Source organism: Ambystoma mexicanum, chromosome 4p, assembly GCF_040938575.1.
Source record: "Ambystoma mexicanum isolate Mex_15411 chromosome 4p, UKY_AmexF1_1, whole genome shotgun sequence".
NCBI classification, from domain to species: domain Eukaryota; kingdom Metazoa; phylum Chordata; class Amphibia; order Caudata; family Ambystomatidae; genus Ambystoma; species Ambystoma mexicanum.
This window is the reverse complement of record NC_090927.1, coordinates 1248485171-1248511653: the sequence shown is the minus strand read 5'-3', so window position 1 is coordinate 1248511653 and position 26483 is coordinate 1248485171. Positions and strand designations below refer to the sequence as shown.

At 43.8% G+C, this 26483-nt stretch overlaps 1 protein-coding gene across 1 annotated transcript in view; it reads left to right on the top strand.

Annotated features, from left to right (window-relative positions):
- PGBD5 (piggyBac transposable element derived 5) overlaps positions 1–24636 on the top strand; it is an 854702-nt gene extending 830066 nt beyond the window's left edge. Inside the window, exon 7 of the mRNA XM_069606913.1 lies at positions 22417–24636. Coding sequence (XP_069463014.1) covers positions 22417–22612 — 196 coding nt within the window. The 3' untranslated portion in view covers positions 22613–24636. The remainder of the gene's footprint in view (positions 1–22416) is intronic.
- Positions 24637–26483: the final 1847 nt, after the last annotated feature.

The window sequence follows — 26483 nt, the reverse complement described above, 5'->3', positions numbered from 1 at the left end:
AATAGCGGAGGGGACATCATAATCTTTTCACCTCGAATATGTCTTAGGAACTGATGCCACTTGTCCTTGGACCCTGATGATAATATCAGAGGATGTCACACTGCTGATGAAAAAACAACAGCAAGTGTAATAATAATAAAATAAAAAGCTACTAAATCAGGCAAGAGGATATTTTAGTTACAGAATATATTAGCTAGGATATTGATCTGATTTGTAAAGAGTACAGCCGTGATATGACATGGGTACGCCCAGCAGAGCCATTAATAGCTAGGGACACTGCCTTCATCTATGACTGCAGCCTCATATGGTCAGTAATTGACATCTTATGTTATGATGTATGCTATGTTACTGAGATGTATACGTGGACCTCTGCCATTTGCATGGTCTCCAAGCGCTCCATTAGAAATGAAAAATATGTTGGGTTAGGTTAGTGGTGAGAGAGGGGGGAAAATGCAATTTGCTTTGCTGCTGTATTGATGCGTTTAGATCTGAAGTACCCAGGTATTGTGTGTGGGTCTGATCCCAGGTGGTCTGTGCCTAGGCCATAAGGTAAGGGTGTGCTAGCCGTGGCAATCCAGATGTGCCAGCCACAACTCTGATGAACCCTTCTCCCCAAATTTGCCAGTGAACGATTGGGTTCAGGACTAATATTTCTATGCTAAATACAGTCTCTGAGTGCTGCCCCATACACCCACAAACTGCATCTCAGGAGACGATTGAGGGCCATATGTCCATGGTTAGGTGATAAGGGGTCAATCTTAGTGGGTTTTTTATTTTTTATTTAGCACTTTTGCCAAAGCGCTTTACAAAGTTAAAAACAAACGTTACAATAAATGGAAATGATGCAAACAATCAAATTAAACAGTGGAAAGAGAGAGAAGAAGATGAGCTTTTAGCTGAGAACAAAACATGTTATAAGTAGAAGAGGCATGATTAGAAAGCAGAAGATTACTGTAATCCTTAGGAGCAAGAAGTGTAAAAGAACGGAAACGAGAGGAAGCACTAGGTGGTTTTGAACAGAGATAAGAAATAGAGATTCACACCGCAAAGAGCGAGAAGGAGAGTAAAAAGAGACCAAGGCGCAGAGATAGGAAGGGGCAAGCCATATAGGACTTTGTAGACATAACGGAGAAAGTGAAAAGTAGGACAAAGATACAAAGAAAGCATGGAAGTAGAACGAAGAGAGGGAGTCACAGAAGAAAGTGAAGGGAGCTGAAACAAAAGGTGAATAGCGGAATTAAACACAGATTGTAAAGGAGTGAAATAAGTCTTACGAAGGCTGTAATGAAGAACTGAGCAAATAATAAGACGTGAAAAAACCAGTGAGTAGATTAAGAGTTTGGTTGCACGTCAGAGCGGAAAATGAGCAGTATTAGAAATGTGAAAGGAGAAAGAAAGGGAAGGGTCAAAGTCAACGCCAAGATTCCGAGCAGAAGAAGAGAATGAAAGAAAAGAGGGGGAACAAGAAGACCAGAAAGGGGAGGAACAGGGGAAGGGGAGGAAGAAGGAAAGAAGAGAACCTATGTCTTAGAGGGATTAAGATGTAGGAATCTGGAAGCCATCCATGACTTGATCGCAAGCAAGAAGAGACTGTATTATGAAGGAAAGAAGTACAGAAAAAGATAAAAAAAGATCTGGGAATCGTCAGCATAGAAGTGACAAGATAAGTTAAATGAGGAAATAAGATCATACAAAGGAAAAGTCTAAAGAGAGAAAAGAAGAAGCTCTAGAATAGGACCCTGTGGAAATCCATAGCGAAGTGGATGGGAAGAAGAGAACTGGCAAGACCAAGAGACACAATATGTGCGGTCAGAGAGATAAGAGTTAAACCACTTCAGAACAGAGCCAGATAGTCCAAGTGTTGATAAAGGAGAAAGTACAATAGTGTGATCAACAATATCAAAAGTAGCCGAAAGATAAAGTAAGATAAGAATACAAGATAGCCTATTGTGTCTGCCAGAAAGCAGAGAATTCAATGCGGTGTACAGGAAGAACCCTGGATTGCAGCGGAGGAAAAAGAGAGTGAATATGAAGAAAGGAGGAAACGTGGGCAGATACTACACGTTCAAGAAGTTTAGATAGAAAAGAAAGCAAATGGAAATTTAAGGAAAGAGAGTTGTGCGCTTTAGCAGGGCACATGCCTCAAGGGTGAGTTCACAGCCCTACCAGGGCACTGCCTCGGGATACCCCAGCCAACCTAAAAGACCCTGCTTACCGATCATTTGATATTAGCACTCGTTTGATGATTTCACAAACTTAATTTGGTCATGACCTTTCAGGAACCAAACACATGAATACACAGTGATAATGGACGCTTCCCCTTTCGGGTAGAGGGAATTTAAAGGTCAATGCTTCTTCAATGGATGTATATCCTGCTTGATAGTAGACAACGGTTTGTTATCAATGGACCAATTGGCATTGGTTACAAAGCATTGTCAAGAAGCAAAACAACCTTTGTGCAAGGTTTTCCAATAAGTCTCTTGAAAAAAGATTGCAAAGTAGGTACAAGGAGAAACAGTCAGGCGTTAGTAACGCAATTATTGTTTAAACACATGTCCATGATCCGACACTCAAGTTAGACAGTCAATGTAAAGTAATCTCTTTCATTTACATCTCCATGGGGCTTTCAGAATTCTCTACACCCCTTCTAGGCTGTAGGCACTTTCTACAACTTCTCAATGCCCCTTCTCAGGTTCTAGATGCTTTCAGTCTTTGCAGCACCACTCCGAGGGTCTAAACACTTGGTAAATATGTGTGTTGCCCCTCTCAGGCTCTAGGCATCTTTCAAACTTCACTGTGTCCTGCTAAAGTTCTAGACATTTTCTATAACTAACCAATGCCCTTCTTAGGTTCTAGACATCTTTCTGGATTCCTAGTGTCCTCGTCAGTCTCCAGGCACTTTTTAAAACCAACACCACTCACAGGTTCAGGCATCTTTCAAACTTCTCAGGACTCCTCTCTGGCTGCAGGCACTTTGTCAGGCTTCTCAACACCTCTTTTAGGCTGTAGGTGCTTTCTAAATATTCTCTGTGCCCTGCTCAGGTTCAAGGTGTCTTTCAGACTTGAGATATCTCAGCATGTCTCTCACAGGGCAGAGTGCTTTCTAAAACTCCAATTATCCCTTTCGGTTACCCTTCTAGGGCTCTAGGCTCTTCCCAAAACTGCAATGCCCTTCACATATTCTAGGTCTCTGCCAGACATTTTAGCACCCCTCTGAGGCTCTAGGAACCAGTGGTGGATTTTATCAGCTGGTAACGGCCCAGGGCCCATGTTATAGGCCCGAATGAACAAAGTTATTTTTGCTGTTTTAAAAGATAAATGTGGTTTGCATGAAGGTTGCTGCAGAGCCTGTGATAGAAATCAAAGAGCGGCTCCAGACATTCTTCCATTTCTATGATGCAGGAGGCAGGGCAAAGGGGAAAACCAGGAGCAAAAGGCACATGGGCAAGGCTTTGTGCCAAAGTTGTTTCCTATTTGGTGCAAACCCTTCCAGTGGTCTTTGAGCTATGGGGTTTCAATCAAAGCACATTTGCTTTATGGGAAAATGGATGAAACTAAACTGAAAACATATTTTTTTGTTTTAATCATAACCTTTGCACCTTTTAATGTATTCTGTCCGGGCCAAACCTTTTCCTTTGAAATGTTCATCCAAATTCATCCAGCGATGCAAAGGTTATTAGCGTTCGAATTTTGGAAAAAGTCTATTTAAAGACTTTTCATCTTAACTATACGGCTACGACCGCCACCCCATATATACATTTCTGGGGCTTGTGAATCTGTTTATTTTTGTATGATGTGCATATTCCGCCATTTACTGTTTGCTTTACAAGTTGCTAACTTCCAAGTTAAAAGTAGGCATCAACACGGGTGTTCTCATGATACTACCTCTGTTCTACATATTCATGCACCCACTATTTGTGTACGCCCTCAGATAGTTTTTTCTTCCAATAGTCTAATCGCAGGAGTCACTGTATAAGATATTCTAGAGCTAGGGTCTCCAACCCGTTGACCGTGAGCCATTGGTAGCTCATCTAAGTCTTCCCAGTAGCCCCTCACATTACAAGCCAAAATGGTCATTGTGTGTTTATTTTTGTGAATTTGGGTAGAAGAACCAGTATCACTCGGGCACTGGTTTATTGAAGTAATGACTCTTTGTATGATTGTATACAGATTTTACAAAGAAATTGAGCAGTCTTGTTGCTTTATATTCATTGGTGATTAATAAATACGCTCAGCCGACACATGTTTCGACCCAACATGGGTCTTTTTCAAGGCATGTGTGGTGATCACAAAGCATATGTTTTATTTGATGAGCTCTGTCAGTAGAAAGATCGCTGTGACTGCCCATCTTGATGCAGTGGCCCTCTGGCCCACCACAGGTTTATAAAACAAGAGCCTATTGATAGAGCTCATCAAATAAAAGATATGCTTTGTGATCACCACACACGCCTTGAAAAAGGCCCATGTTTGGTCGAAACATTCGTCGACTGAGTGTATTAATAAATTACCAACGAATATAAGGCGACAAGACTGCCCAATTCTTTGTAAAATCTGTATACAATCATACAAAGAGTCATCAAATAAAATATATGCTTTGTGAGCACCACACACGCCTTGAAAAATACCCATGTTGGGTCGAAACACGCGTCGACTGAGTGTATTAATAAATCACCAACGAATATAAGGCGACAAGACTGCCCCAATTCTTTGTAAAATCTGTGTATAATCCTACAAAGAGTCATTCTTTCAATGGACCATCGCCCTGGTGAAAACAGGTCTTCAACCCAAATTCACTCTACCCCTTGCTGAGACAGAAGAGCACTGTCTTGTAAGAACCCCCTCACCGGCAGCAGGTTCTACTTACTTTCATAAATTCAGTGCAGTGATCTGTGAATTCTAGTGTTTATTTTGGTGTCTGAATTCCCTGGGCCTCTTCGCCTCTACTCTTCCTGTAAAGCAACCAGACAAAATCTGTGGGGACGGTGAAAGGAGGGTCATCCTCTGGGCTTGAAGGGCGTAGGGCAGTCCCAAACAATGGTTAACTATCAATAACAAAAGTAAAAGGGAAATGTCTGTTGTGGCCCTTGTAAACAAAAGGTATTTTTATTTATTTTTATTTTGATAGTGCTTTACATTAAAGCTCAGTACAGAAATTATAAAATGCTACAAATCAATAAGAAAATGGTGGAAGAAATTAAGAAGAGAGTGAAAAGTCCTTTAAATATGAATGACACATAGAGTAAGATGAAAGAGAGCCAAGAGAGAGAGGAAGAACGTTCCAGTGAAAAGGGGCCAACAGGCAAAAGGTACAGAAACTGGAGCAGCCACAGGGAGGACGAGGAACGTTTTAGAAGTAACTGAGAATTGGAACGTAAATAGCGAGCTGCAGAATAAACAGATACAAGCTCCAAGATTTATTTTAAAACTAAGCAGAAAAAGTTAAAACACGTGGAAAGGAAGCCAGCATGAAATAATGAGAGCATAAGATAGAAAAAGTAATGCGGAAAGAGACAGAGAAAAAAGTAAATGGATAGAAGAATTAGAAACTGAACGTAGTGGAGATAGGTACGACATAGGAAGACCGGGGAGAAGGGAAGAATAGTAGAAGAGCTGAGAGAAAATAAGTGAAGTCACAGGACGCTTAGAGGCATGAAAAGAGAGAAAAGGTCTGGCATTACAAATATTAAAAAAGTGAAAACGACAGGAGCGAGCAAGAGATGAACTATGAGAGGAGACGTTGAGTACATGCCAAGATAGCACAGAGATGGGAAAACAGAGTGGGAATTAGGTGGGAAAGACAGAGAATGGGGAGGAAGGGCCTCAGTCTTAGAGAGATTAGGATGTAGCTAATGGTTAGTCATCCAGGACTGGATAGCGAGTAGACAAGATGAGATGGTGTCTTTAATAGCAAAGTGAAAGCATAGAAGGATGTTAATGTTAAAGGTCATTTGTACCGTGCACTATCACCACCGAAGTGGTCCCCTGGCGCTCTGGCGGCTCTAAAAAGGGGAGGAGGGGGGGTGGGTTAGTAGGAATAAGCTGGAAAAGTGCAAGAGAGCAGTGATGTGCTGTTGGCAGCCTCAGCCCGGTGGGTCAGTCGGCTGGGCTTGGGGTGTTTTATGGTCCGTAGTCGTCGTGTGCTGTTGTGCAAGTCTATGTGTGGTTTGTTTTGTTGTTGCATTGTTGTGAAGTTTGTGCGGATTGCTGCGTTTAAGGCTTGTGGTTGTGTTTGGTTATAGTTTGAGAGGTGTATGCAGAGGGATGGAATTGTTAGTTGGTTGGTTAGTTGGCATTGCTGTCCTTGCAATTGTGGGATTCCATCTAGGTCCGGTACATGCTAACAGTCACATTTCTATCTAGATGCCGCGCAAGCTAGGTTCATAATTCTAAGTGTGGTGCATGCTAAGAGTCACATATGCTAATAGTCACATTTCTGAAATTCTATCTAGGTGTGGTATTTGCTAACAATCATATTTCTATTTAGATGCAATGCGGGCTAAGTTTGAGAATTCTGTCTAAGTGTGGCACATGCCAACAATCATGTTACTGCCTAGATTTGGCGCAAACTAAGCTTGAGAATTCCATCTAGGTGTGGCATATGCTAACAGTCACATTTCTGAAATCCCATTTAAGTGTGGAATATGCTAACAATCACATTTATGAAATTCCATCTAGGTGTGGCATATGCTAACAGTCATATTTCTGTCTAGATTTGGCGCAGACTAAACTTGAGAAATTCCATCTAAGTGTGGCATATGCTAACCATCGTATTTCTATCTAGATACTACGCGGGCTAAGCTTGAGAATTCCATGCAAATGTGGCACATGTTAACAATCACATTTCTGTCTAGATTTGGCGCAGACTAAACTTGAGAAATTCCATCTAAGTGTGGCATATGCTAACAATCACATTTGGCGCTTCTATCTAAGAGTGGACATGCTAACATTTAAGTTCTATAAAGAGTGGACGTGTAAGTATTATGGCAGTCTATGTTCTTGGTAGGTAAGATAGAGTGGCGGGGGTTTTCTGGAGTAGATTGATTGCTCTATTCCCCACCCATACCACACTCACGGTTTTTGTTGGTGTCTGTTGGCTGCTGGCTTCCCCTGCGGACACCTGCAGACACATCTTGGGGCCGTCCTTTGCCTCAGGGTCCTTCGCCGCAGGGCTGCCGGGCAGAGGGCTTCCCTTGGATGTCCTTGAAGTGGTGTATGGAGACCAATCCGGTTGGAGTGGGCGTGTTGGGAGGCGGGTACAGGGGAACCAGGAAGCGGGTGGGCTGGGGAGAGGGACCACACGCCGAGTGCGCTATGGTGCTTTTAGGCACCTATGCAATATTACATTGCAGGGTTTAGGGAGGAGGGGATCGGGAGACTCCTTACCTTGGCCTGGGTCACTGCAAATGGCGGGGACGCCGGCTGCAGACCCTCGCCACGGCCTCGTTTTTTTTTTTCTTTTTTTTTTCTATGGACCAATCGGGACAGTGGGGAGGCGGGCACAGGGGAACCAGGAAGCGGGTGGGCTGGGTGAGGGACCACGCGCCGAGTGCGCTATGGTGCTTTTAGGCACCTATGCAATATTACATTGCAGGGTTTGGGGAGGAGGGGGTCGGGAGACTCCTTACCTTGGCCTGGGTCACTGCAGATGTCCAGCAGAGGCAGGCAGGAACGCCGCCGTCGCATCTATCACTCTGGTGGAGAGGGCTCTCGGACGGCCAGGCATCAGTCGGTTTGCCAACCGATGACAGTCTGTGATGCAGCCGGAGAGCCACCTTGAAATAGAAGACTTGGACAAGGACTTCCAATAGTTCACAGACCAATGTTCAAGGAAAGTTGTGAAGTCTAACCAAAACTCAAAACCAGGTGGAAAGGGATGAGGAACATCCCTGTCTGATGGCCCAGTCCATAAATCCTACGCTGCCGGAGAGCGCCGGGGATAGAGTGGCCCCCTGCTTCCTGATGTGGAAAATGGTGGCTTTGTCCGTGAAGATACTCACCACCTTGCCTTTCAGGGACGGGTAGAATGACTTGAGGGCCCAGAAAAGTGCCCGTAGCTCAAGGAAGTTGATATGAAGATCCTTCTCCTCCGGCAACCACAGGCCGCTGGCGTGCAGACGTCCGGTGTGTGCGCTTCCTCATCCCTATGGTGAGGAGTCTGTGGTGACAGGATAGGAATAGTTGAGTGTTGTCTGCATAAAAGTAAAGGGAAAGACCGACCAAAGTGATTATCGAAGCAAGAGGGATAGTGGATTAAGAGAACAGGAGGGGTCCCAAGACTGAGCTTTGGGTACACCGTGACCGAGAGGAAAGGTAGGTGAAGAATACCACCCAAGAAACAGAATATGTGCAGTGGGAATTATATTTGCAGAATCAAAGAAGAACAGAGTATTTGAACAGAGAGAGTCAAGAGAAAGAAGTAGACGAGATTGGTTGACTGTGTCAAAGACAGCCGATAGATCTAATAGTAGCAGTAGGGAGCAGTGCTGAGACTAGCGAGCTGAGAGAAGATAGTTTGTAACAGAAAGATGAGCAGTCTCAGTGGAGTGACAGTGCTGGAAACCAGATTGATAAAGAGAAAGAAAAGAGCTAGAGTTAATATGTGAAGAAACCTGAGAGTAGACAATACACTCCAAAAGCTTAGAAAGATATGAAAGGAGAGAAATAGGGTGGAAATTAGAAGGAAGTGAAGGGGCAAATGAAGGTTTTTTTTACGAACTGGAAGAATCGTAGCATGCTTGAAAATCAAAGGAAACCGAAGATTTGAGAAAGGCATTAAAAAGAGAAGTGAGGTATGGAAGGAGAAGGGTAAACTTTAGGAATTAAGAGGGAGGGAAGAGAATCAGTGGGAGCAGAAGTGGGTTGGCCTTAGAAAGGGAGACAGTGTATCAGCATCAGTGATAGGAAGGAAAGAGGAGAACTAGAGTGACAAAGGGAGAGTCAAAGTGGGAGGTGGAGAATTGGCAGAGGCAGAAATAGAAGAACGTATCAGATCTAATGATGGATGATTAGAAAAGGAAAAGGTGCATAAATTGGCATGCGATGTGAAACAAAGCTACCGCTGTGATCATTTCAGTCTCACTGTGTTTCTTCAGATTTATTTCGGTCAGCATTACTTTGCATGCAGGTAATCGTAAGCTTTGAATTGGAAAAATAAAGGTGTGTGTGTGTGTGTGTGTGTGTGTGTGTGTGTGTGTGTGTGTGTGTGTGTGTGTGTGTGTGTGTGTGTGTGTGTGTGTGTGTGTGTGTGTGTGTGTGTGTGTGTGTGTGTGTGTGTGTGTGTGTGTGTGTGTGTGTGTGTGTGTGTGTGTGTGTGTGTGTGTGTGTGTGTGTGTGTGTGTGTGTGTGTGTGTGTGTGTGTGTGTGTGTGTGAGAGAGAAAAGGATATCTCTGTGAGTCCCAACTTGCAAGAAAAAAGGTACCTCTAGCGGTAAGTCTTGCTGTTCATGGTAAAACTGTATTTTTTATTTGAACATACTGAGTTGTCTATTTTAAGGCAGTAGTACACTAAGTGTATTAAAGATTAAGATGTCATTTGCTGTGATGTGGAGGAGCCCACCTCTATGTGTGCTAACAGCATTTGTACATTTAAGTGAATGTGGAAAACCTCTAGCTGCACTGCATTCTGGTGTTTGTCCACACACATTTATAAAACTAAACAGGAATGTGAAATTACATGTGCTATCAAGGCCAGGACTTAACAAAACATGATTTGAGAGTTCTATTTCAGCCTATGTTTTACGAAACAGGAGTAAGTTTGAAGTAGTAAGTTGAGAAAGGTGAGCAGTGGTTTGTATGTATATATTTTGATATGTATAGGTTAAAATAGCTTAAACCTAGTTAACTAAGTAACAAAGCACTGTACAAAACAGGTTGGTGAATATAGGGAGAGAACACTGAGGAGAGTCATGGTATGGTAATTGTAATTGTTTAATTGTGCAGCACGTATACACAAGTGAAGTGCTTCAAACGCTTCAAGGCAGGAAGGGAGCAAGGGATAAACAGTAGTCATTCTTAGGCCTTGAAGTTTCCGAATGATCTAACAAAAAGAGTAAATAGCGTACTAGGCCTGCCGACATTTCACCTAGTGCAAGTGCATGAAGTGTAACAGGTGCAACCAGATTAGGGAGGGGAGACAAATGGGGGCAAGACAGAAATTACACGGCCCAGTACATTCAGGTAATGCAAGTGTACAGGCAGAGGTGCAAGGGAGGTGGGAGGGGGAAACAAGTGCGCCCAGTCCAGCAGGGCCATGGGTAGAACAATGAATAGGGTTGATCGCCTTTGGCTATGTACTCATACCGGGAGCTCTACAGAGATCTGTGGGGAACCTGTATGCTTATGTTCAAATTCTGGCAGAGGATTTTAAGCTTTTCAATACTTGGTTGAAATAGTGTAATTTACGAGTACTATTTTTGCTCATAATTGGACAAAACGTACAATTTATAAGTAATTCTCTAACACACAAAAAAGTCCAATAGATCCCTTGTCAGCAACAGTATGCAGGATATGCTGGCACTGCCACTGTAGAACACATGTTGATGCTATTAAACAATATGTCATAATTGTCATTTTAAACCATTTTTCTGAAGCTTGGACCCTCGATATGTCAGAGAGAACTGTATGTATAAGCCAGCCATGGCCCATTGGTCATTTGCCATTGGAGAGGCAAATATGTGAGCTATTCTCTGTGATACTGACTCCTTCATAAAGGGCCGGCAGGTTACAAGTCGTCCCTGGTTACAACCATAATCTCTTTGCTCAACATTTTAATATAACTATTCATATATTGTCTGGTTGGGTTGTTATATGGTTTGTGCACATTTCAAGTAATCTCTAAAAAACGGAATGTTATTTTAGCCCTGTGATTTAGACTTTTCTTTGTTTTGCATGTAACTTGATCACATGGTTTCCACATGTTCATTTTTTCAATCTTATCAATTATTTTGACATAAAAATGTTTAAGTGTAGTCAGCAAAGTAGGCTTTGGCATACTTTTCCTCAGCTGACTTCTGTGACCTGACGTGAGTAATTTTTATGAATTGGGGATATGCTATCCTGGCAGTAGCTCACTGATTAAAATACTCCTCAGATTGTTTCTGAACATGCAGCCCCAAAAGACACAAATAAACTATCCTTGTTGAAATCCGTGATGCAGATGCAGAAGCGCCATCCAACAAAAGGCAAAAGATGTACCATTTCCATCCAGAGTAAAAAGATTATGTGCATTCTGCGGTGGCAAAGTTATAGTAGCGAAAAAAGAGTAACATTGTGAGGCATTTTCCATTAAAATACACACACTGTGAAAATAATGTTCCAAAGGGAAGCTGTCAGAGATCCAGAGGCATCCTTCAAAGTTGCTGATTATTTGATAAAATACAGATGTACTTTTACACATGATGCTTTTGTGAAGGGCACAGTGATTTCCATGGCTGAGACTGTTAGAAGAGTTTTTAAAAAATGAAAAAACGAAAACTGTCTTGAATTTATGTCTGCAATTTCAACTGCTAGATCTTGCATTTCTTCACCTATGTTTGAGTTCAGGGCGGTTACAGAGACTGAAATGTCAGAGGTTCTGCAAACACGTAAGCCTACAAATTGCAAAGGGGACATGTGTGCTGCACTTACTGTCAAATCATGCGCCACTCAGCTGTTACCTCTAATCACCAAATTTGCCAATAGTTCTTATGGAAAATTGTGTACCGTCCTCCATCAAGCGGGCGTGGATCTCTCCCCTGCTGAAGAAGCCCTCTCTAGACCCAAGTGTGCTGGTCACACAGATTCAGGATTTTCTAGCCACCCATGACATCTTGGGTCAGAAACAATCCGGGGTTAGGAGTGCACATAGCACCGAGTCCACACTACTAGATCTCAACACCAAATTGTTAGGATATTCACGGCGTTGACCACGTAGTGTAGCCGTAGAATTCCTCAAGGCAATATTCCCTTGGTGTGAGGCACAAAACCAGAAACATCAACAAGGATATTGTCCAGAAGAAAGAGATCAGAAGATTCCTGGCTCTGCACTGGAGTTGGGCACCTCTCAACAGAACTGGTAACCTAAGAGCAAAACCCACATATTAATACTAATAATAACCCTTCAGCATAGGATTAGATGATTTAACAAGATGACACTAACCTGGAGCACAACTAGGGATGCCGTTCAAGGAACAAGGATAAGACACACCCACACTACAAGGAACCAGGACCGGACTTCTCCTAAAAACAATCACCAAGATGTAAGAGATCTCACAAACCAAGTTGAAAATCAATCCAAGTAATAGAAGAATGCTTACCGATGTGAACTGGGTAGTTGAGCAACACTGGTCTAGGAACAGAAGGGAAAGACCCGACGGCACAAGGACGTAGCCCTGAGGCGGCGAGTCTCTAGTCCACAAGGCCACCGGACCTGACGCTACGCGTATGCCTTTATGCTGAGGTGGCGAGTCTCTAGCCCACAAGGCCACAGGACCCGATGGTACGTGGACGCCTATAAGGAGAATGCCTAGACCAGAGGTTAGGGAAGTTGCTCTGGTGTCGTTATTGGAGGTGCAGGGATTTCCAAGTAGTGCAGGCAGACTGGTCCATGGATGCCCTCAGAATAGAATGCAGGGCAAATGTTCTGATCCCTCAAACGAACTGGAGAAAACTGTGGTGAGTAAGACAGGTTTGTAGGCAGTAATCCAGAAAGGTCCAGGAACAGTTTATATTGGCTACCACTGTAGTAGTAGAAGTCTGTGGAAATGTGTTATTTACGAGATAGCAGGAAACATAAAAGCAGATCAAGGAAAAGGCAAAACAATCCGTAAAAAAGGCTAATTCGGTAACGGGCAGGCAGCAAGGTACAGCAAATGAGGTTCCAAAACAGTCCAAGATTCGTAGCAGTCATTCGGCAACGTGCAGCTAAGACAAACAAAGGGTCAAGGCAAAAGCAGTCCGTAGGGCAAAAACAGTCAAAATACCAAGAGAAACACAATAATGGAATCAAGAGAGACCGAATCTTACTTCAATTAGAAGCGCCGAGCCGATTCCCCTCACGGCTTTTGAACCCGAAGTCACGTGATCTTAACTCACGTTGCACATGACCAATACGTCGATTGGAATGACCCATACGCTCCAGCAAACGGGTCCGTGCTGTAAGGAATACGCATTGCACAAAAGGCATGGTGCGCGTACGGGACACAATATCGGTAAGTGACTTGGTATGTACGGCCCTAATGACCCGTGAAGAATAAGAACCATGTAATTTAGCCGCATTGTCATTGCGTCTCCTGACAGTTCCCTTTCCCAAAGAACGCCCCTCCCTCCCTCCTGGAGGCCCAAAGCCTAGAAACCAACTTGGGGGCATGTACATTACCAATGGGTTCCCAAGTACGATCCTCCGGACCATAGCCTTTCCAATCGATCAAATACTGACGAATACCCCAAGACACACGAGTATACAAAATCTGATGGACCTCGTATTCGTTGGAACCCTGAATCACAAGTGGCCACGGCCGAGCCTGCAGTCTCGTGGAAGGAGGGCAAGGCTTAACCAATGAAACATGAAAAACTGGGTGGATTTTCCAGCGGTCAGGCAAACCTGAACGAAGCACCACTGGGCTCACCACGTCAAGAATCTTGTAGGGACCCACAAAACAAGGCCTGAGTGCCTTACGGCCAGGAATCTTTAGATGTTTGGTGGAAAGCCAGACTTGGGAACCTGCCTGATAAAGAGACACCAAAGAACAATGTCGATCAGAGATTTTTTTAGCCGTGGAATGGGCATCATGTAACGGTTACTGGACAGTATCCCGTACTTTAACCAGATCCTGCACACAAGCGGAGGCTGCAGGTACGGTGAACGGAGAAATCAGAGACAATGGTAGTGAACGTGGATGAAAACCATACAGAGCAAAGAAAGGAGAAACAGCCGTAGAAATTGTCTTGATATTGCAGAGTAAGACAACGTAGATACTGCTCCATTGTAGAGTTAAGACGCTCAGTCTGCCCATCCGTCTGAGGATGATAAGCAGAAGAATACCTATCATCAATGCCCAAAGCAGAGGTAACCGCTTTCCAAAACTTGGAGGTAAACTGTGACCCTCTATCAGAAATGATTATGGTAGGCAACCCAAAAGAACAAAAAATGTTCTGCAAAAACAACTCCCCTAGAACCGGAGCGGTAGGCAACCCTCTACAAGGAACAAAACGAGCTGGAAAGCATCTTGGACTGCCAAGAGTTCTTTTTCTGTGACCGAGTAGTTCCTTTCATAAGGTGTTAGTTCCGTGAATGAAGGCTACAGGATGAAGGACTCCTGTGTTCCGGCATACCTGGGCAGAATAGCACCGACAGCTATGTCAGAAGCGTCTGCCTCCACGATGAATGGAAGTGTTGGTTCAGGATGTTGTAACACAGGGACGGTCGTGAAATCCTTTTTCAATAGATCAAAAGCGGTTTGGGCTGCTGGGTTCCACAAAAAACATGCTTTGCTACTAGTCAGCACAGTCAAAGGAGTCACAGTGTTAGAAAAGGAACAAATGAAACGCCTGTAAAAATTTGAAAATCCCAAAAAGGACAGAAGCGACTTTACATTTTTAGGGATAGGCCAAGTGAGAACCGCTTCAATCTTGGCTTCGCTCATACGGATTCCATGTTTGGTGATGATATACCCTAAGAATTCGACTGAATTCACATGGAAAACACAATTTTCTAATTTGGCGTAAAGACAATGATCCTGCAATCTCTGCAGGACCGATGATACGTGTTGGATGTGGGTTTCAAGGTTTGGTGAATATATGAGAATATCGTCCAGGTATATTACCACAAAAACATCCAACATATCCTTGAAGATATCATTGTTACGCTCACCTGGTATCCACGGGGACGCCACCCAGCCGGACTGCTCGCTGGTATACTCCTCAGTGATTCCCAATTGTGGTCTCCGGGGAAGGTTCTGCCTGGAAATACAGGAGGGCTGTTTTCAAGACTGGTTGATCGAGGTAAATATCTTCCATCCACCCCGTATAATTTCAGCCCCTCTGGGCCCTCTCCTCACCTTGTGGTAGAATTAGGCGTGCTCTCCGTGCTGCCTTCTTGGCAGGGGCTCGTTGTCTTCTGTGGGCGTATGCGGTCTGGTTACTTCACTGACGCCGGCCCGTGATGTCTTTCAGGTAGGTTTTATTGCTGTTCTTTCGTATTGTTGTTATTCCTGCATGCCTTTCTGTATTTAATAATGTCTTTTTCTCCCTAGGATATACTGAGCTTCAGCGTGGCGAACTGGCCTGGTTGAGCTTTGCTGGTATCTGATGGCGCGTAATAAGCGCTACAGTGCGGTAAGTAAGCGCTATGCGCAGCGCTGCGATGTCTTGCGCCTTTGCTAACCTGTTGTCTTGCTTTTCTCGTAGGTCACGCTATTCTTCCAGCGAGTGTGGAATTTCCGGAGTGGTGCCAGCCGAGGAGCGACCAGTCAGGTAAGCTTTTTGAGCAGTTCGTAATTTGCAATGTCTTTAATGCCTTCCTTAATGTTGTCTCTACCTTCCTCTTTCAGGTCGTTCGGTCCGGGAGGCGTGCGGATCCGAGGAAGCTGTTCACAGGAGCTGCAAGAAGATAAAGATGAAGATTGCAGGTAAGATGCTGCTGCTAATGGTATTCCTTTTGTCTCCCTGCAGGTTCAGCTTCTCCGGGCTCGTGGGTATAGCTGGACATGGTGAGCGTCACGTTGCAAACTGCAAAGTAACGTGAAGCATGTTGTCTTGCTCAGGTGTGGTTTAAATAGCCCCAACAAAATAGTCCAAGTAAAGTAGTCCCTAAGCCACCACACCCAAAACACTAGACAGCATAGCTTGGTTCCTAGGAGCCAAGCTATGTGGATGCCTCCATGTTGGCTGACAGTCTCAATAAAGTAGTTCCAGAACATATGTTTTTCATGGTGTATGAGCCTGGCGCCATAGGCGCCAGGACTGGCCCCAGGAGGGCTTTTGAAGAGGATGCCAGGCCCTAGAGACCCGAGTCCTGACCCCACCTGGCCAATGGGCTTGCCAGAGGGGGTTTTGGGCGAGGGTCGTGACAGCACTCCCCCTAAGGCCCCTCCCACGCTGTTCCTTCTATCTGGCCCAGGTTTAGTTGGGAAGTTCAGGTGAAATTTCCTGATTAGACGTGGTGCGTGGATGTTCTCACTGGGCTCCCAGGATCTATTTTGTGGTCCAAATCCTTTCCAATCGACGAGATAATATAACTTGGACCTAGAGTATTTAGAGTCCAGGATATCTTTGACTTCGAATTCTGGTTCTCCGTCAATAAGTATGGGCTTTGGTGGTGTCCCAATCTGCGGGTGGTATCCCAACCCGCGTATCGGGTTGCATTGGTATCAAGAGGGATACATGAAATACCGGGTGGATTTGTAGATTAGGTGGTAAATCCAGTTTCACGGCTACTGGGTTTATAATTGTCTTGATGGTATAGGGTCCTAAGTATCGAGGATGAAAGATCCGGGTTCCCTTGATGGGTAAAAATTTAGCGGCTAACCAAAATTTGTTTCCTTCTTGATAGTCATGGGCCTTTTTTCGGTGTTGGTCGGTGAATTTCTTTTGTTTTTCTTTGGCATGAATAAGATGTTCCTTCGCCTTTTTGAAAGCCTGAGTGATGGTTGTGTGTAGAGTCTTCACCGCTGGCATTTCCAAGCTGGCTGGAAGGTCTAGTCCAGAGGTACGTGGATGTCTGCCATAAAGGGTATAGAAGGGTGTTTGTCCTGTGCATGAATGCAAGGAATTGTTATATGCATATTCGGCTATCCGTAGTAAGTCTTTCCAACTCCTTTGTTCTTGGTGCAGCATGCACCGTAAATATTTCTTGACTGTCTGATTGGTCCTCTCGGTTTGGCCGTCCGTTTGGGGATGGTGACTAGTAGATAACCCAACGTCAATTTGCGCCATAGCACAACATTTCCTCCAGAAATTGGATACAAACTGGCTGCCTCGATCAGAGACTAGAACTGATGGGAAGCCATGTAGCTTAACAACTCCCTCCAGGAACACTTTTGCTAACGTGGATGCGTCAGGGAGGCCTTTGAGAGGAATAAAGGGTGCCATCTTTGAGAATACGTCCACAACTACAAGGATGGTGTTGAACCCTTGGCTGGGGGGTAGATCAGTGATGAAGTCGAAGGAAAGAGTGTGCCATGGAACGGGAGAAATGTCTAATGGTTGTAGAAGACCAGATGGTTTTTGTTTCTGTGATTTATTTTGTGCGCAGACACCGCAAGACTGAATATACTGAATGATGTCCTTATGCCAGGTAGGCCACCAAAAGTTCTGTTTCAACTTAGCTAGGGTTTTGGCGATCCCAGAGTGCTCTTCGATTAGTGAATCGTGATATCCTGAAATAATATGCCATTGTAATTCCTTCTTGGGTACATGTAGACGATCCCTAAAAAAGGGTAGCTGGTCCTTGATGGAATATTGTTCTCCTTGGGTTTGCCATGCCAGGAAAGCATCAGGATTCATTGTCCGTTGAATTTCTTTTTGTAGTTCTGCTTATGTTAAGGCTGTCGTGATACCCAAGAGTTTGTCTTCAGGTATAATAGGTACTGGGTCTGGAGTTGTATATACCATTTCATCTATGCCCATACGAGATAAGGCATCTGCCTTTCCGTTTCTGACCCCTGGCTGAAACGTGATTACATAGTCATATTCGGCGGAGAAAAGGGCCAACCGCAATTGGCGCGAGGATTGGGCTTTGGCTGTTTTGAGATATTGCAGGTTTCGGTGGTCTGTGATGACTGTAATGGTGTGTCTGGCCCCCAGAAGGTAGTGCCGCCAAGCTTTAAAGGCGGATTTGATAGCCAGGAGTTCTTTGTCATTGATGGCATAATTAATCTCTGGAGATGAGAACTTTTTTGACCAGAAGGCGACGGGATGTAATTGGCCGTTTTCTGGGTCTTTCTGTGAAAGGACAGCCCCCATTGCTAGACTGGAAGCATCAGTTTCAATGACATAAGGGAGGTCTGGACGAGGATGTCGTAGTATTGGACCGGAGGTAAACCTTTGTTTAAGTTCCTGAAAAGCTTCTTCTGCCTCTTCGGTCCAAGTGAACCTTTTATTGTTTTTTCGAAATAGTACTGTGATTGGGTGCACAACCTGAGAGAAGTCTGGGATGAACCGGCGGTAGAAGTTTGCAAAGCCCAGCATGCTTTGCACCCCTTTCAAAGACGTCGGTGAAGGCCATTTCAAAATGGCTTCTACCTTGTGCACGTCCATTCTGATGCCTCCTGGGGTAAGGATAAAACCAAGAAACTCTACTTCGGTGACGTCAAAAAAGCATTTTTCAAGCTTTGCAAACAAGCGATGTGACAGAGCTTGGTGAGGACTGAACGAACGTGTTTTTCATGATCTTGTTTCGAGGCTGAGTACACTAAGATGTCGTCTATGTACACTAAAACGCACACGTCAATTAATTCCCTCAAGACGTCATTCATGAAATATTGGAATTCCGCATGAGCGTTGCATAACCCGAAGGGCATAACTTGATATTCAAACAAGCCGTAAAGGCGGTTTTCCATTCATCTCCGTTTCTGACTCAGGTGGTACACTCCTTGAAGGTCCAATTTGGTATAAATCTGGGCATCTTTGACTTGGTCTAGCATCTCAGGGATAAGTGGCAAAGGGTACGCGCTCTTCACTCCTTAGACCTTTCACAGATCATGATATTCTACCTACAACGCACCAGCATATTTCGCACTTCCTCCAGACTCTTTGTTGCCTTTGCAGGTTGCACCAAGGGGCAAAGCATCTTCAAGCAGGGCCTCACCCGCTGGGTGGCAAACTGCATCACTCACTGCCACCAATCCAGAGGCGCTCCACTTCCTTGTCTGGCTACAGCACACTCCACCAGAGCAAGGGCAGCTTTTCAAGCAGGAGTGGCAATAAAGGACATTTCTAGGGTGGCTACCTAGAGCACGGTCCACACATTCGCAAAACACTACTGCCTGGAGGAAGATGTCACTAAGGCGTGGTCCGCCACCACCTGTTTGCATAAGGTAGGAGCACCTATTGATCATCCCTCCTTCCCTTCAGTTTTCAAGCATGCATAGGGGTTTAAGTATTCTTTATGGTACTGTGGTTCACCTATGTGTGTTTCAGTAATTAAAGTGGCGTGCTTTGCTACTTGGTATTCTATGAAAGCATGTGAATATATGAAAGATTCAGTTCTGGAGGCGTCTTTGTTACTTACCTGTATTTGTATTTCTCCAGCATTGCTATCTTTCATAGATTCACATGCCTGCACTCACCTCCCCTGGGAGGCTGCTCCAAAGCCATCATATATGCAGTCATTACGGCTCAAAATCTGAAGTGGTTGCCTGGGGTGGAGCATAAGCCCTCCCACCTCATTGGTTAGGGTCATAAAGGACCAAAGTGAGGTAGCACAACTGCATAGGTGAGTGTCGTTTGTGATGAATCCTGCAAAGTCATCACTGATTCCCAGTAATAGTTTCCTCTCACATGGCCCGGGAAAGGAAGCCGTACACTGATGCTGACCCTGGGGGTGGTTTCAGGAGCGAGGATCGCGGTGGGGGAGAAGATGAATACCGGGGCTGGGGGGGAGGTGATGACTCAGACGGAAGAGACACAGTAGTCTTCCCTTTCCTGTGAGGAAGAAACCCTAATTCCAGAGTTCTCGATGGCATGTTGTCATTTAACATCAAATGTTTATGATGATTGTTATTTAAATAAAACTGTCCAACAATGTAATTTAAAATCATCTGAAATTTCCTTGGACTCCAAGTCCCAGAAAGCCTCAAGTACTGAGACGAGGAAGGGGAGCAAGAAATCAATGTGGAGTCAATGGGACACCTAGAACAACATGCAGTCTGTCAGGATCAAAGTCACCTGCGCAGGACATTTATATTTGGAAATCATCTGCAAGTATCAGATCGGAGAAGGAGAGAAGCTGCAGCGTGGGCGGAACGGGAAGTGAACCCAGAGGCAGAGGCAGACTCATGCAGACGAGCCGTGGGGAGAGCAGGAAATGTTTGCCGGTAAAAGTCTGGAGCCATTTAGGACCGCAGGAGAGGAACTCCGGTGGAGTCGTAGCTGGTGCCCTGCAGGGACCGCTGGAGTTGAACTGTGCGCAGCGGGACCGGAGGCCCTATAGAGCGGAAATGGTTCCATCGGTGAAGGAACGATAAGCTGACACTGGAACCAAAGGAGTCTCTGCCAAAAAGGTGAAGCCTGCGCAACAAAAACTCTTTGCCGCAGCTGCACGTTACACTGTTGAGTCAACCTAAAAGATTAGTGCACCCCGGGAAGTGCAAGCACGTTAATGAACATTTGGGAATCATTTTTGAATACTGACCAAATCGCACTGAAAAGCAAGGGCAAAAATGCTACAATTCTCCTAATATGAAATTTCAATTGGGGGGAACCTGGAACCAGCATTTCCATAAGCCAAAAGACATTACAGAAGAACCAAAATGGCAAACGTTTTACAATTCTCCTAATATGAGATGTCCATTTGGGGTAACTTGGAACAAGCATTATCAAGAGCTATTGAGGGAAAGGTTGACAGACAGAGATTGAAAAAACCCTCATATATGGGATGTAGGTATGGGGGAAGTTGGAGCAAGTAAAACCTGAAGTCAACAACGTTTTACTATTGAAGAAGTGCAACTGCGTTATATCTAAGAGGAGTGTGAATGTTACAGAAAGACCTGTTAAGAGATACACATCATGGAGTAAACCTTTTTGGGAAGAGATACCTGGCAGGAGAGTAAACCAGGGGGTCTGCATGAGCCAAAAGGGAGATATTCCGGGCAGTGGAGTAAACCAGGATATCTAGAGATTCAGCTGAGAGGTTTCCTGGCCAGAGAGTATACCAGGAAACCCACTTTTAACTGGTGTTTTAAAGAGAAACGGTGTCATGTCAAGTTGTTTACATTGAACATTTTGTCAACCAGCGAATTAGAGAGACTTGCCTTTTGCCATACTTGATCCTATATTGAAGAAAAGACATTCTGTTTTGAAATCCTGAAAAAACTAGGAAAGACTTTCTTTTGCTATATTACAAACAGTGTTGTGGAAGAGACATTTGTTTTGTCATCCTGAAGAAAGTATTAGGTGAACGAGACATGTTCATTGCCTTTAATAGACAATCGTTGAAACAGAACATTTTGAAAAATAATTCTGAAAAAATTCAGGTGAATGGAGCCAACACCTGGCCACAAAGATTATTTTTTGGGATTTATATATTTAGGTTTTTGCACATTTTTGTTGAATTGAAATTAGAAACATTTACCTTGCACCTTTTGATTGTGTATGTTAGTGTGAGGGTCAGACATTGTTTGGGCACACCCTCAGCCTGCTTTAGTTTTTGTTTGATATGAATGGACATTCTATTTAGGCTTGAGAAAGATAGGCTTTCATACAAGCCCCTTTCTGTTACTAAAAATGGCTAATGTTGAGAATATTACAACTTTGTGTCCGCCTCTCATTTCTGACCCCATGCACCTTTCAGGCATAATGGGCAATCTGTATTGCTTTTTCCTCTGGGAAAAATGTATATATATATATGTATATATATTTTATTTTTGAAATTTCTGAGGATTCCCAGTTGACGACGGGGAATATTCAAGCATGTGAATCTATAAAAAATACAAATGCTGGAGAAATACAGTTACAGGTAAGAAACTCAGAACTCCTTTTTTCTAAATGTACTATGTAGCATGTGACTACTTTTTAATAACTTCCAATTTAAGAATAAATATCACATGTGTACTTTACACATGTTACATTTTGGATATTCTTTATTGTAAAAAGAAATTAGAATGGGAGATTGGTAAGATTAATATGATATATGGAACCCTTTTGCTGAAAACAATAAGTAAAGGAGTTTCATAAATGAAATATTGACTGCGGTTTCGGTGCATAGTCAATGTCATTGAAGCCCTCGGGAGACGACTGTGATCTTCTAAATTATGTTGGCGATGATGGAGTATAAATCTGATAAATAGCACATAGAAACAAGGACATAGCAAAAAACAATGTCATGGTATGAGGCGATGATTAGACCAACCATGGACTGAGAAGAAAAAAACAATGTCATGGTACAGGGCGAAGACTGGACCAACCACAGACACAGAAAAACAGAAAAAAAGTGAAGGGTTTTCACAAGCAAGAGAAGAGAGAGAGAGAGAGAGAGAGAGAGAGAGAGAGTGTGTGTGTGTGTCGGTGTGTGTGTGTGCGTCCGTGAGTGCGTACGTGTGCGCCTGTGTGTTGTGAGGGCCTGTGTGTAGATATGAACAGAGTTGATTATTTGTTGCCTCCCTCACTTAAATACAGTTTCCTAGGGACTGACCGGCCCCCAGCTTTGGGGTGCCACTTTGTCAAAGTAGGTTACTGACTTGTTTGATTAATTACCTTTGTATTTGCCTGTCTCCTTTGTAGGTATTTCATTTCGCATAAACCGAACAAGACCTGGCAGCAAGTGTTTTGGTTTTCCATCAGCATTGCCATAAACAACGCCTACATTCTCTACAAGATGTCTGACGCATATAGTTTGAAGCGCTACAGCCGGGCACAGTTCGGTGACAGACTTGTAAAAGAGCTCCTGGGCTTGGAAGACACGTTGCCTACTCATTGATGCACAGCTCCTTCTGGCTTGGGCACTTGGGAAAAGGATCCACCACCGCCCCCAACTTCAGAACTGCAGCCAGGGATCACAACACTACCAATGAAGCCCTATGGAAATATGACCCCCGAGTCTATAGTGGGTGGAGGGAGTGTGTAACCTGATGGTAAAGGGAAAAAGGGAGAGGTAGAGTTGATTACTGGATCTAGTCCATATTAATATTCAGGAAAAGCTACAGGGAAAATGATTTCATGATGAAAATGATTGTTCAAAAATGTACTTTTTAAATCGAAAATGTCCTGCTGGGGCCCCGTATTGGCAAAGTACATTAGACCATGCAAGCTAAACAAGGCTTCCAAAGTCATATTAATTCAAGCTGAAAAGCATATTATGGGGAGAAGTTTGCTACCTTGTTTTCAAACTCGCTATATTTGTTGTTCCCGTTGGAGCTGCTTCCACCACCAACCTTCACCTTGGCACTTTTCTCATTTTACTTTTTTATAACTCCTTATGGAAATCAATTACACCTGGTAATATCCTGACTCACAATAGCAAGCAGAAACATAGGATTAGAGGTTGCAGCAAATGTACAAAATTACGTTGCATATAAACTGTAGGAAGGACTTAGAAAGTAGCATAAGGGAGAGTAATGGTCGTAGTTTGAGAATTATAAAACAATATATACACCTGTGTCAAAGTTATTTTTTGTGTAATCTACAAACAGCGCACTATGCATTATGGTGGAAATAGTATGGCTGTCATGTATTGCAATCTTGCGGAATGCGTCACCGTGCTTCACACTGTACACAAGCTTCAATTCGGCTGAACACTACGATATTTTTGAGGACTAAGCGGAAGAATTCTAGATGTGGCCAATCACGATGAAGCCGTGATAACCACATATTTGTGTCACAACATGGGGTGCAGATATTCAGTAAGAGGGTTTTACTGATCCATCACTTATGCAGTGTGTTCTGGATATAGTGCTGCTTCTGCCGTTTACAATCTTAAAATCATCGTTCCATTGCCTCAGTGTGACCAGTAGAATTCACAAGTACTCTATTGCACTGACTCTGAAGCACGCAATGGGATCTGAAAGTTAAAAGACAATATTCCAAGAGTCAATTTCTGTCCTCGAGGCAATTTACAGGCTGTGTCTTAATTGCTGTCCAGTGGTACATCACATGAGCGGTAGAACACCGTGGGGGTGGAGGGCGTGGTGATTTGCTGGAATGCAAATCTTGCCATTCCTCACTTCTTGCCACACTATTGTTTTCAGCATCTGAGATTCTCCAAAATGTTATTAAAAAAGCAGTTTCACTTTTTTCTCATCTGGGGCCTACTAATATTTGTTTGATGAATTGAATACCCGGAAGTCTTGCATAACACTTCCAAGTAGGAAGAGCCCTCTTTCTCTTTTTATTGCACCTCATGATAAGCGAAGTAGGAGCGGCACAGAAGAGGACTATGATAAAACTGGCTCCAGGTATGTTTTTTTATTTTTTAAATGAATGGGGCATGGCATATATGGGGGCAATAGCCATCTCAGAACAGCACATGTTCGGAGCTTTCTGATTGGCTGAGATGTCAGCTGCAGGTGCTAATTATCAGGGATATTGCTCCAGGTTGGAGAACTAAATCACATACTTCAGAGGCCATGAATTTCACAGCACATATCTAACTATGCCCAGTGTTCAAGTGCACGAAAAGAAGTAGTGGAACTATGTTCCCTGCTCGCCTGCCCCAGCTACCCACAAACACCATTGTCATGCCACCTCCCACGTGCAATCCAAACCCCCAAACACACCTGCTGTTTAAGGAAATGTTCAGTACAGTACATAAAAGTGCAATTTTCAACTTATTCATACACTTTTATTTTAGAAGAAAACCATTCCGGAACGGTTTCTTTTTAAAATAAAACTATGCCAGGGAGGAGCCGGTATTGAGAAGATCGTGTTTTGAGATTTCAGAGGTCCACAGTGTTCAGTTTGGAAGACCGACATTTTGCTTTAATTTGAATAAATTCTGGACATGTAGTAAGTTTAGTGGCATGTTTCTTAATGTTGGAATTAATGGTTGGAAATATTTCATAGCAGCCTATGGTGAAAATTGCAACACGGGTCCACTTTAAAGGCTGCATCTGTCACTTCCAGAGGAGTTGGATGTGTGATGCATAACATAACATAACATGCATCGGAAGGGTTTGGCTGATCCTAGCAGTGCTTACGCAGAATGGCATACTAACAGACCAGAAGGAGCTGGAAGCTTTGGTAATGTCAGATTCCCAAAACTTGATCTCCCACTCCCGTGCAGAGGCATGGCTCATTTATTAAAGGGGGGTGCGGTGACATCATATGCCACCGCTTATGTCGGGTGCCTTCGGGTCTTCATCATACTTGAGCCAAAAAAGCTAGGCATGAACAAATGGTTCAAGCTTCTGCATAACACTGTGTACCTGCATGATATGAGATGACAAAGAATGCTTGTAATTCAGCGAACTTCTGCTGCTTTTAAAGAGCCGCTCAGAAAGGGGACAGATTCACTCACAGTACACACATGCACAGTTCCAGCATTTTCTTCCTGTCCTGTTTCACCACCCTACACCCTCTTCCCTTTTTGTGTCTCTTTATTTCACACTGTGTTGTGTTCCTGTTGCCAAGACATTATAGTAACTCACAGGAGCTGTTCTGCATATGTCCTTCCTTATTTAATATTAAAATACAACTGAACTCTCTAGCCCACAACATACCAGATTCCCCCAAACCATTCCACATTCTATACATCACTCTATAGCAATATTACACATAACATCCCCCCCTTACTTATCATCTAACTTTGTACTTACAGATTAATGATTTCACACTTGTATTGGTTCAATTGGCCATATAACTTTGTACTTACAGATCGACGAGTTCATGTTTACATTTGTTCAATTAATCGATCTGGCTTGCGAACCAACCGACAAGGGCTGCTTCTCAAGACCGTGTCCCAAGATTCAGAGCTCCCACCACACTCTGATTCACAGTATCTCTAACTATCAGGAGCACCACCTGAACCCACAAGTCCAGACTGGCAAGGAACATCATCAGAACCCATGGAAGCATCATCTAAAATAGGAATGTCAAAATATCCCTTTCGCCAGGCATCTCCACACTAGGTTCATCATTGTCAGAATCAGTGCCAGAATCCTCTTGAAACATTCCCTGAAGAATGAAGCATTCCTTGTGATCTCATAGTTGTCTTCTCCCACAGCAGCAACCATGGGTCCTTTGATCTTCTTGACTCTCAGGACCATTGGTTTATATCTTGAGTCCAACCTCTTGCACTGTCTTTGTCGTACTAGTACAGACTCTCCTATTACAATTTGACCTTCTCTCGCCTTTCTCTTCTGATCAGTCCATTCCTTAACTCTTCTCCTTTTTAAACTGTCACGCTCTCTGATTTCATCATCCTCCGCAAGGGTATAGTCCTCCAAATGTAGGAGTCTGGTTCGAGGCTTGTACCGTATCATCAGCTCTGAAGACGAGTACCCTGTCATCTCGTGAGGAGTGTTACGATAGCTTTGTAACATCTGAGAAACCGCTTGTGGCAATGACATGTTATCCACAATTGCCTTTTGTCTGGCCCTTTTCAAATTATTCATAAACCTCTCGGCCATGCCATTTGCTTGCGGCCACAGTGGTGTTATCTTTTGGTGCTTGAAGCCCAGATGTGCCACAAATTTCCCAAACTGATGTCCTTGAAACGGGGGCGCATTATCCGTTTTGATTACTTTTGGAACACCCCATTCACTAAATAGTTCATCCAGAACCACCGCCACATGATGAAATGCAGTAGACATCACATGTTTTACCAGAGGGAATCGGGAGTATTCATCCAGTGC